This window comes from Tribolium madens, unplaced genomic scaffold, assembly GCF_015345945.1.
Source record: "Tribolium madens isolate multiple individuals breed KSU strain unplaced genomic scaffold, Tmad_KSU_1.1 Scaffold_11;HRSCAF=98;Tcas5.2_LG3b, whole genome shotgun sequence".
NCBI lineage: Eukaryota > Metazoa > Arthropoda > Insecta > Coleoptera > Tenebrionidae > Tribolium > Tribolium madens.
In genome coordinates this window covers 844,737-857,056 of record NW_025400975.1, presented here as the reverse complement: position 1 = coordinate 857,056, position 12,320 = coordinate 844,737, and the positions used below count along the sequence as shown (strand labels likewise).

The 12,320-nt window shown below is 29.8% G+C and overlaps 1 protein-coding gene across 2 annotated transcripts in view; it reads left to right on the top strand.

The window, feature by feature from the left end:
- The window catches only part of LOC123005989 (Krueppel-like factor 5), a 198,233-nt gene that overhangs the window by 127,652 nt on the left and 58,261 nt on the right, over positions 1 to 12,320 (top strand). The window contains exon 2 of one of the 2 annotated variants that reach the window (XM_044400115.1): positions 11,209 to 11,354. The exons of the other annotated variant lie outside the window; for it this stretch is intronic. Coding sequence (XP_044256050.1) covers positions 11,352 to 11,354 — 3 coding nt within the window. The 5' untranslated portion in view covers positions 11,209 to 11,351. The remainder of the gene's footprint in view (positions 1 to 11,208; positions 11,355 to 12,320) is intronic. 2 annotated transcript variants of the gene reach the window in all.

Genomic DNA, 12,320 nt, shown 5'->3' with positions numbered 1-12,320 from the left:
ATGAAAAAAATGGTTTTATCGGGAGTTATCATTAAAAAAAAATGTATAACTCAAAAACAAAAAAAAACAAAATTTTTATTCTTGCTAAAGCATCACATTTTTATAGGTAGTACTTTTTGATTATTGTTTTACTACATAAATTCCAAAGCGTCAAATTATTACTCAAAAATTCGTCTTTTAATTTCATAGTGACACACCAAAATTCAAAATTTTTCAATGGGATTAAATTCGGGGCAATAGGGCGTTAAACTCAATACATCATCCATTCTACAAGCTAATAAATATCCATTTCCGTCAATTATGTATTAGAAATAACCGTTCTTGGTGTCATTCAAGTACAACTAATCCGTAAAGTCTCGGATGCAATATTACCGCGCCATCAAATAAATTAATCCAAGCTGAGTACTTACGAAATACCACTTGGTGCTCCATCTGACCCATAACTTGGGGCAACGCGAATCTCTGTCTGAACCTAAACCTGTACCTTGGAAAGACAAAGACAACTCAACCGTTTAAATTCCAAACCAGAATTTATGAATGATTACGTTCAAATTATGCCAGATTTTTGTTCGTGTAATTTGTCGTCTGACACTGCCGATAAAAAAGCTTAGGTCAAGCTCATTCTTAGAATTTAACAAATGTATATTTTAACGCCTACGCCGTGTTGACGCCTGAAGATATTTAACCTATTGTTGTAATCACATGCGATTGTGTAACACCTTCTACATCCAAACCTTTCATTATAATACCGAAAGTAACAATCAGAAACAATACACTCGAAATGCTTAATGGATGGATACATCCATGGAAAAGGCTACATTATCTCTGATAAAGCCATTGGTCGCTTTTGACAATTGTCCAGATTGTTCAATGCCATTGGTGGGCAAAATGTAAATGCGATTAAAGCTCAGCGCAAGTGCGAGGGGTGCGCATTGGCACTTTTCCGCCATGTTTGCCACTTCTGCGCCTTGCATCACCACTCATATTGATTTAAACAATTTTCTTCTTCACCATTTATAAATTATGGATTATCCACAGTTGACCTGAAATACACAACTATTAGTCACTTGATTACTAATACATTCAAATTAATGTTATGCTAAAATATAGCTTGAATGGGACGATGGATTATGAATCACTTTTTTCCTCAAGCAAAGAGAAGAATGGCAAATTTTGATGAGATTCAGGTTACGGTAACGGAACGACATGGCATTTATTTTCATAAATTGCGCCTTATATGTGCGTTATAATAAATGATAAGCTTACTTACTGAATGGCCTAATTTTTCATGCGAGATCAGATTTCTCTTCAGGTGTTATACAAGTCTTCATAAGCTGGGCATTTTGAAACAGTGACATTGTTTTTAAATAAAATTATGAAAGTGCGATTTTTAACAGTGCGCAAGTTTGTTTGGCAAATGCGAGTACTATATTTCGAAGTTTTTGAACCAATAGTAAGAAATCGGTCTTGAGATGAGAGATAATTGTAGTTTCTAAAAATTTCTTACATATTTGTGAAAAATGTTTTGAAAAGCTTAAAATAAACTATGAAAAGTCATTATCTTTACAAGAGAAGGAGGCAAAATTTCTGATTTCATATATTTTTGTAAAATGTGCTAAAATGACAACAAGGTTTTTTCCGAATTCGTCACTAAAATTATATAAAATAGTAAGTAAAAATCTACAATCGGCACTAAAGTAGTGCATTACAATACAAATTTGTGTATTGTGGGTTGCGAACATTAATAACAGTGTTGTCAAATTATTGTCATAATGTCAGATAAAGACATCCTATTACCAACGTATATTATAAGCATTGGTTTTTAATTCTACAAATATTTCTTTCCTGTTTTGTGATTTTGCTAGTTATTTTGTGGTTTAGGTATACTGTTTGAAACGAGAAGTTCGAGGAGAAGTCTGACAACACTGGACTGACTCACTCTTGTAAACTGTTAATTGCAAACTGTCAAACTGTCGTAATAATAACCTAATCTCCAAAAATAGTTTTGCACATATTTTGTCTAAATCTAAATTTGCGATTTCGGAAAAAAATTAATATGCAATCCATCTCGGGTCTAAAGTCATTTTTACTACTTACGTGTTTTAGGCAAACACATATTCATAATGAAAAATAAGACTTTTGTGCTTTGATACATAAATAACTATTTTGTGAATTGTGCTAAATAGAACCGGATACGGATCTGAAATTGAAAAATAAAAATTAAACAATTTTGCATTACAAAATCTTTTACTAAACATTTACACGTGTTTCGCCAAACAGAAACAAGTTAACAACGGTCGTAACCTAAATTCCCGATGATGCGAACTTGGTTGGCGAAACACGTGTCGACGTTTAATAAAAGGTCTGGTGTGTTGATATGTGTTCTAACTTTTTTTTATTTCTGACAGTTTTTGTAATTTAAATTTTTAATATTTTTATCTTTATACCTAAAAAAAATTGTGATTTAGGTAATGTAATACTTTATTATAGCAACCTAACAAGTTTAAATGAGTAAATGTTTTATCTAATAAAACGTCTAGATGAAAAAAAGTGGTAGTTAACACAATTTCTTCTATAATTGGAGAAATTTTAGATTTTTTTCATTATAAAAATTGTGCATTAACAACGTATTAATGAATGGTTTTTCTTTTGTTTAATGAATAATTTTAGTCATTCAATAATGAGAGTTATTAATGAACGATTTTCTACACACTATAAACTATCAACGGAAATAGTTGTTAAGAAACTAGTTTTTGTTGAGATTATTTATCAATAAACAAGATAATTAGGTACAACACTTTTCTGTTGATCGCACTTTAGAAATTGGAACTATAATATAACATACATATACAGGGTGTCAGAATTCGCGCCCCAGAGAAAAATTTCAAGTAAGGTAAGATACCAGGAACATGAAAAAAATTTAAAAAATTTGACACTTATTTTTTGGATCTTGTATATGATTTTTATAATTATTTAGTAAAGGAACAAAAATTTTGCCAATAAAACCACAAATAACATTAAACAGAGTTACAATTTAGGATACAGCTTCCTTGGTTTCTCTTCTAATAGCCTGTAGCAAAAAGCTTGGATTTTTTCAACAGAAATAGAGTCAAAGTGCAAAAAACTCTCATAACTTCAAAATTTTTACAGATAATTTTTTTTTAACATTACCTTATATGATTTTCTCTGGGGCGCGAGTTCTGGCGCACCCTGTATATTAATAAAAAAAATCATTTTACACAATTATTTTGCTAAATATTATTGAAAATAAGACCAAAAATGACAGAATTAGACGGGAAATGTCATTTTTGCTTTTTAGAAAATTTAAGCAGATTTTTAAGATGAAAACTGGCGTTTTCACTAAAATTCAAATTCACTAGATTACTCCTATTTTATCAAAATTTCTTAGGCTTTAACCATTCAGTTTATGCCAAAAAACGTAAATTTCAACAGTAAGTATTGAAAAAATAATTTAGATCGACAGTTTGTTTTTGAACCAGAGACACATTTATTTTGCATTATCTTGTCCAAACATACCTACAAAATCATAGAAAAAATTGATATTGATATTTGTGTGTCTTACTTGATTTAACTGGTTTTTGAGAAAAATTAAGATAAAAATTACACGAAAAACCACAAAATTTTTATAGAATTTTTTTTCCATGTTCCTTACACGGCATTTTTCTCTGGGGCGCGAGTTCTGGCGCACCTGTATATAAAATGTAATATACAGCGTGTTCTGGTTTTATTATTACAAATTTAAGTAGATGATAGATTATTTAACTGTAACCTATAAACATGTATCGAAAACATTGTTAATAATGTTTGCACCCAACAATACACAAAATTGTACTATAATGAACTACTTTAGTGCCGATTTTAGACTTTACTGACGATTTCAAAAAAATGATATCTAATCAATCACTAAAGTTATAGTTAAAAGATGTATGAAATATGTCATAAAGCCGATGTTAATAAATTTTTGACGATTTCGGAAAAACATGTTTTCAATATTTAAACTCATGAAGATGACAGTCGAGGCTATAATTTTGAAAATAAAAAATTCGAACGCTTTAGCTGTGATCTCTATTTATGATTTGTAGTAGGTAATGTAGAGCGCTCGCCTTGGACTTGCTCGTAATTTCACTCTTACGAGACGAAAATAAATTCGTTGCAATAATTACTACATGTCAGGAAGAAAACGTCCAAGGACGATAAATGTATTAGCAATTTATTTTTGTTTAACACGAAATCTTTTGACCTCACGTTAATTTATTATTGATATGTATAAAAAAGTGAAGCTTTCTCGCGCCTCTCTCTCTTATTATAAAGGAAACTTGTTGATTTATGACTGCCGAATTTTTATCGAAACAATAATAATTGGTCGCAGACCGATTGAAAAAACAATACGGCCCACGCACGCAAAAGCCGCGGAGAAATTATTGTTATTACTAATTAAAATATGTTTTTCTTGTACAATTTACACCTCGTGGAGGTACAGATGGGACAATGGGAATGATTCATCGTTATTTCATTTGATTTTAATAGTGCTCGGCCGTGCTTTAAGCATCGTGTCCCACACGTGTTGGTACACTTTGATTACTTGCACTATGTATGCCGCCAATTAGCACAAACACCGATTCCGTGGGCAGGCTTTATTTATATTTGCATCTGCTTAACCTATCCTATCCCATTTAAATACTTATTAAACCCATTAAATTCTTATGTACATCAGCAAAAACCCATTTTGCTATTTTCTTATACGACGAAAAGAAAACTACCCAATTTAAATGGTAATTCATTTTATTTGACTTTAATACGAAACACGTGCAAAACACTTTTTTCTGTAATGACATTTACATGGATTAAATGGAGAGTCAGCTGAGAAGCAATTTACATACACTAATATAATTTTTTCTATTTTTTGCACTATTATTTAGTTTGTCGAGAGGTTGGAAAGTTGTTTTTCTCTCCTATTGGTCATAAATCCTTTTTTCGTGGGTGCCGGTGAACTGCGCTCACTTCAAGCATGGAATTTTAATCCCTACGGAGGACTGCGCTCAGAAAATTTTTACTTAACTGCGCTCAGATCGGTCGATATGTCTCAGCGTGATGTAAAGAATTAAATTATTAAAAATTAAATTCCCAGGCTAATGAAAATACGGATGAACCAGTTGCAAAAATGTACTTTGCATTTTGACATAAACAAAAAAGAAATAGATTATACTAAACTCAAATATGTACATTACATAAGAGTGTTTTAAAATTTTTTTTTAAGATATTTGCTTCTCTTTCAATATTTTTTTTTAATTAAATCATACCTTTTAATACAGGGTATTTCAGAACTCGCATTCCAGAGAATAATGCCAAGTGCACATTAAGAAGTGCTCCCTAAAAGTTCGAAGCACCAACCCATGGGTAGGTACCCCGTTGTGATGCTACTGAGCGCAGTTCACCTTAAGGATTAGCGACCCTGTTTCTAAAACTGAGCGCAATTGACCGTGCCCCATTTTCGTTATTAACCAAGGGCAATAAAGCTGAATACTGATATTGGAGGGTGTAACATTGGTACAAATATATCTACATTATTATTATTTAAAACTATTATCATCGTAACTACTAACGGAAATACTTTGAGTTGAAATTAATGCAAAATTAAATAAAAAACACTTAAATTTTTTCATTAAAAAACATCAGAATAACCCCATCTCTAATTCTTCTGTCTTTGTCAAAACTGTCAATGCAATACTACCAGTAGTAGAGCGAATTTTAACACTTTTTCTTTTTTCTTTGCAGTTTATACGTTATTTTAACAAATATTTTCATACTATGAAATTAGAAAAGTCCATTAATACGTAGTTTCAGAAGTACTAAAACGACATAACCTCACTACAGTGATGCCAGATGAGATTAAGCGCTTGTCCCCAGATTGTAGCTTCTAAATTCCCTAGAATTCCCTAAACTACTTAAAATTAAAAAGATACTATTTCTTGGCCTATTTTGTTGAGGTAATATAATATAAATACAACATAAAAATGTGTTAACTCCAAACAACAAAAAATCAATAAATAATATAACAACAAATTAAAATAAAATTTACTAAACGAATAAAACAATAAAATACAAGTCAATTAAAACAAATTCAAATAAACGTGTCTATTTAGATACCTACTTAGATTTTATTTATACTTATAAATTATGGGATTTCATTAATTTTAAATATTCGTCTAAAACATTAAATGAGCTGCAATAATTAGTAAACTTGGCAACGCGAAAAACGCGAACGGCTTTTAGTTATCTTGTTCTTTTTTTGTCTTTACACAACTACAAAAAATACATTTTTGGTTTCCGCGTTACTATGTGCCAAACTCATATACATAAATGCGCTAACTTGGCGAAGTTACAATGGTCATATTAAAAATTTTTGTAATTTTTGAAACTGTGCCAGCAGTGTGAAAAAAATTGAGATTTTCATTGAAAATGTAAAAATCCCTAGACTATTAAGAAAAATTGAAAAACATCCTTTTTTCCCTTTTTGTTAGAAAAATCCCTAGAACTAGGGAAAAATTCCCTAATCTGGCATCACTGCCTCACTAGTCAATGTGGTTAAATCCTGTCGGATTTGATTAAGAGTTTCATTTTTATTTAGTAAAGTGTCYWTCGAGACTTTTCAAAATATCGTGCTACAAAAGACAGTTGGGGAGACTAAAAAAGTGTCAGATGTAACCGATTAAAAAATTTCTAGACTTGCAAAAAAAACCATACATGTTAAAAATTGTCAATCGAAATTTTTTGAAATCATCGTGTTGCGAAAGGCAATGGGGGAGATTAAGAAAGTGTCTAGAAATACCGGTTTAAACAATATCTAGATTTGCAAAAAACATTAAAAATATTTTAAAAAATGCTTAAATTTAAAAAATGTCAATCGAGACTTTTTCAAAACATCGTGGCAAAAGACAGTGGGGAAGACTAAAGAAGTGTCTAGAAACACCGGTTTAAACAATATCTAGATTTGCAAAAAGAACGTTTAAAAATTTCTCAAATAGAAATGCTTAAATTTTCAAAATATCGTGCTACAAAAGACAGTTAGGGGGACTAAGAAAATGTCAAGATATACCGCCTTAAAAAATTCTAGACTTGCAAAATAACATTTAAATATTTCTTAAAGAATTGCTTAATTTTACGATAAGAATAAAATAAAACTTTCAATTTAGGTAAGTTAATAACTCAAGTAAGTAATTAATTACTGTAGGTAATAATAAATTAACAAAAATAATAGTTGTGAATTACGACATGTTATGTCTGATGCAACATGCCCACTAAGTAAGGTTATGTTTGTCACCGTTATATTTCTGTGTAATAAATGTGCTAGTAGCGAAAAAAATATTGTATAAAACACGCTAGAGAAGATTTTTTATTTCCCTCGGTGCTACTACAGTCATTTCTATCTTGTGATATAATTTACTATTTACGTATAGATATACAAGAGTGATAACAGGTTACAGTTTATTTTAATCTATTTTCACTAGCACGTGCTTTCAGTTCTGATGACCACTGCGGTGCTTTCTAGTTTCTACGTTTGTTTTGTAACAATTTTTCATGTCTTGCTTCTTGTTTATCTGTTTTCATCAACACAGACTTGGAAAACGTGCTGACACATAGTCTGTCTCTGTGTTAAGTTTTTTTGTAATACACTTTCTTCACTGAATCAATTTGAATTTATTTTAATATTCAGTGTTTTTATTGTGTAGATTAACTTATTATTATAATAAGAAGAAGCGAAAACTTAGCGATATTAGAGTCGTGACGGACATGAAAGCAAGAAACCGGTCATTATCTAAACGGTCAGTTTCTTTGTTTGAATGAGTTGTTTTTAGGGCACAGTATGTGGTCTGTATTTAATAACAGCGTAAAAGTCAAACGTCTAACATATCAATTGTAAATCAAATAATTATTTGAGTTAAATGAAGTAGAAACGTGAAAAAATAATTTAATTGCAATTTATTAGTATTTTAGATAAACACGTAGGCAAACCAATAAAATCAACACAGCCGTATAGAATGCATGTAGCCGTTTATACAAGTTTGATTATTTTTGAAGTGCAGTTAAGCGTTAAAACACCATAATATTATTACAAATACGGATATACCGAGGTGTCAGACGCTCCGGAATGTAACAGTGTTGGGCTTACATGTGCATGTAACTAAAGCTAAGCTCATGTAATGCCCATAATCACGTATTCTTTATAGCTTCTGCTCAATATATTTCTCGGTTGCTTCTTTGTCATGGTAGAAGGCGAAAAACTGGATTCGTATGAATATTTTATTCAATTTTTACATGAGTGACGTGGGACTGTGATAAATTATCATTTTTGTGATAAACAAGGAAAAAGAGGGAAATTATTGCATCTTAATGCCTAAGTTAATCTTGTCAGATTTTAAACTTATTACCAGCGGTTTTCCATATACAACGCAAATATGTGAAATCAGATCTTAACTCTTGCACAAATTTATATATTAAACAAAAAAAAATGTAATAATGAACGCACTTGAAAAAAAGTGTACCTACAACTAATTTTAAATCTAAAAAAATCCACCAAAATTCCAGAAATTAAAAAAAATTCACCGAAACAGTAATTCCAGTAATCTGATTAATTCCTATAATTCCAAATTAATTCCTACTATTCCAACTTAGTTTTTATAAGTCCAACTTACTTTTCGTAATTCCAAAATAATTCCTGTAATCCCTAATTAATTCTGATAGATCTAAGACTTCAACTTAATTTTAAAAAGACATCTCGGATATTTTCAAAAAGAATTCCGGTAATACCAGAAAAATTGCAATAATTCACAAATAATTCCATTAATTTCAAAGATAATTATAATAATTCCGAATATGTAATTTCAAATAATTTCGACATAATTCTTTATTAGTATTATTTGATTTTCAAACCATTTTTATTCTCAGAATGGTTGAATTCAGTGAAAATTTTGCTTTTTGATTCACAAATAAACCTTTTTTCATTAATAAAACCAATTATTAAACAAAATTTAATTAATGTCAACAAAGAATATTTTTCTCAAACAAACGGTTTAGCTATGGGTTCATCTCTATAATACTTATTACGTGAAATATTTATAAACAATTGTGAAAAACAAATTTTATCACACAGTCATGTAGATCTTTTGGTACGATATCCTGGCTCTTTTTAGGGGAACCAAAACTGAAATAAATAATTCCATCAAATTCACAGTTGGAGAGAACAAGATAAGAAAATTGCATTTTTATATTTGTTAATAAAAAAAGGCTCCACATTTACATATCAGATTTGTAAAAAATCTGCAGCTACACATGCAGTAATATTATTTAACTTTTTTACACCATTTATTTAATATTTTTAAAGCTTTACATATTTYTAGTAAACGCAACAAACTGATATATTAGAAATTTCAGAAATTTTATTAGCGTCAAATAAAAGTAATATTAACCTTTTAAATGAACAGACTGATTTCCCTAATATTTCCTCATAAATTTAATGTTTTCATTATCATTTCAATTTTAATAATCATTTTATTAAGTAATTTTAAATTTCCATACCTTTAGCTTATTTAGTAGAGGATACAGTATTTTAAATTTTTATTGCCTAGCAATCATTTTGACATTTTGTTTTGCCATTCTAGGGCCAGGACATGGTGGCTTCAACGCCATGTTATTTTTAACTTTCATTTTACAATTTTTTTGTTAACTAATAATTAGGTTCTTTTTCTTTAGTTTTTTTTTTAACAAATGTGTACGGTTTCTTGTGAATTGTTACAGTTTTTTAAACTGAAGATTTGTTTTGCTGAAACTAGTTTATACAGGGTGCGCCAGAACTCGCGCCCCAGAGAAAAAATGTTAAAAAAAAATTATCTATAAAAATTTCGAAGTTATGAGGGTTTAAAGTTTGCACTTTGACTCTATTTATTTCTGTTGGGAGAATAATTTTTCAAGTTTTTTTGCTATACGCTATTAAAAGAGGAAACAAGGAAGGTGTAACCTAAATTGTAACTCTGTTCAATGTTATTTGTGGCTTTTATTGGCAAAATTTTTGTCCTTTTACTAAATAATTGTAAAAAAAACATARACAAGATTATCAGTAWCATTATGTAGATATAAAAAAATGTCAAATGTCAAAATTTTTTGACAGATAAAATTRTTTAAACATTTTTTTCATGTTCCTGGTATCTTAACTTACTTGCAAATTTTCTCTGGGGCGCGAGTTCTGGCGCACCTGTATTTTGTGAATTCGCCTTTCTTATTCTAGACAAGCTGTACCTAATTACCGCATTTATTGTTTCTATTTAGTGCTGCGTTGTATTTTCCATTGCTACTTTTTATTATCAAAGAAAAYTTAGAAAATTATCCAGAGAAAACATCCCAAAATGTGATTTTGTATATTATAAATTCAAACAAGATAACTATTTAAACAGTCAAATTTAGAAAAACTCCAGCTAACATCAAACAAATTACAGTTTACCTATCTGATTAAGAATAAAATTGACTGAAATTTGAACCAAATCTAGGAGAAATATCTTACGTAAGTGTCCATAAAGGGGATCATAATTATATACTTTGTCAAAATTTCTAACTAATTTGCATAGTCGTCTAGATTTGATGTTTAAACCAGAACAAATAAGAGTAATGTTGTAAATATTCTACATTCCTTCATTTATATAAAATTTGTATGAATAAATTAACATGTTGTAAGCTTCTAACCTGATTCCCATAGTCTTGTCAGGTGATTACCAAGAACTTCCTCAACCTTCATCTTATTACTTTTAAGGCATAAAGATAAGAATTGGAAAGTAAGTACGCAAATATAGTGAAATGTACATTAATTATCTTCAAAGTGTGACGTAAAACAGTATTTTGAAACTGCGTATTTGTAAAATTTGTCACCATTTATCTTCCTGTCAATGCTGTGAAACGAAATTGAAACAAGAAAAATATAAAAATTTGATAGTTGCAAGCAGATGTCAACTCGCACTTAACTGTTATATAATATTTATTGCATGAGATAGGTACGCATTTATGATATTCAGACGCATGAATTTTAATTGAAACATGTTCCATGTTTTACATTTATTCCCCTGTAAATCGATACAATTTACCAGATAGACATCGTTAAAATATTTGTAACCGTATTTTACAACCTTCTTGTTTTTTCAGGTAAATGGATAATAATGAGTGTTCGAAGAAGGAAAATTTTTCTGGACTTCGCCTTGATACAGCATTGTGACAACCCTAAATTAAATTAGTTGCAACATCAATCAACGAAGAGGTCCAGTAGATGACGGCCACTCTTAATAAATATGGTAATTCTAGTCACGCACACACGCGACGCGTTACGCATCCACGCACTTTCTGGTGCTTCTCTTCGGCTAGCGGCGCTATTATATTTTACTTTCCGGACGTGGCGTGACCAAAGCACGTGTTACAAATTATGCTCATAAATGTACTAAAAAGCGAGCTACAAGAGATGACACCGAAAAAAAATTTCGATTTTAAATATTATTCTTTTAATGATGAATTTTTTTAAAACAAACAACCACTCCACGAATTTTTCATTTTTATGTTACGTGTAATGGAATGGCATTATACAGGTTATTTTCTTAATGCTGCGAAAAATTAACCATATTCTACATCGAAAAATAACACAAGTAGTTTCGGAGGAACTAATGGATTTTGATTGTCTTTTGTCATGAAACTTTAACACTCTGTATATGCATAGAAGCCTTAGAAAACTATCGTTTATACTTGACATTATGTGGTTTTAATCGTCCGTGGTAGTTAATGAATAAAAGAATTGAAGAAATCCGGACTTTTATTAACAATTTTATTTCAAGTCGACGTTTCGAGTATGAATTTACTTGATACCAGTTACTAAGAGAATTATTGTGAATTACAAAAATGTACCTCAAAAAAGTTATTATTATTAAAATTTAAATTATTAGGCATGGATATGTGAAAAATTGAATTTTTCTGTTGCTAAAAGTTTACTGGAATGAATTATTAGTTTATAAATGGATTAACTATTACTTATAAAGACAAATTGATAAACCACGCGTTGTATGTACAAGAGACCGCCATTTAAGAGATATTTTTGGAATTCTAGAAAATGAAAATTATCAAATGTATGGTGTATACAACTATCAATTCACTCTTACATTTTGGTTTAATTAATATTAATTCAAATTAAAAAAAAACTAAAAAACTAAATTTATATTATTCAAACATTCATGCCTGTGTTCTCTTAAATCTAGTTACATTGTCAAAAAACA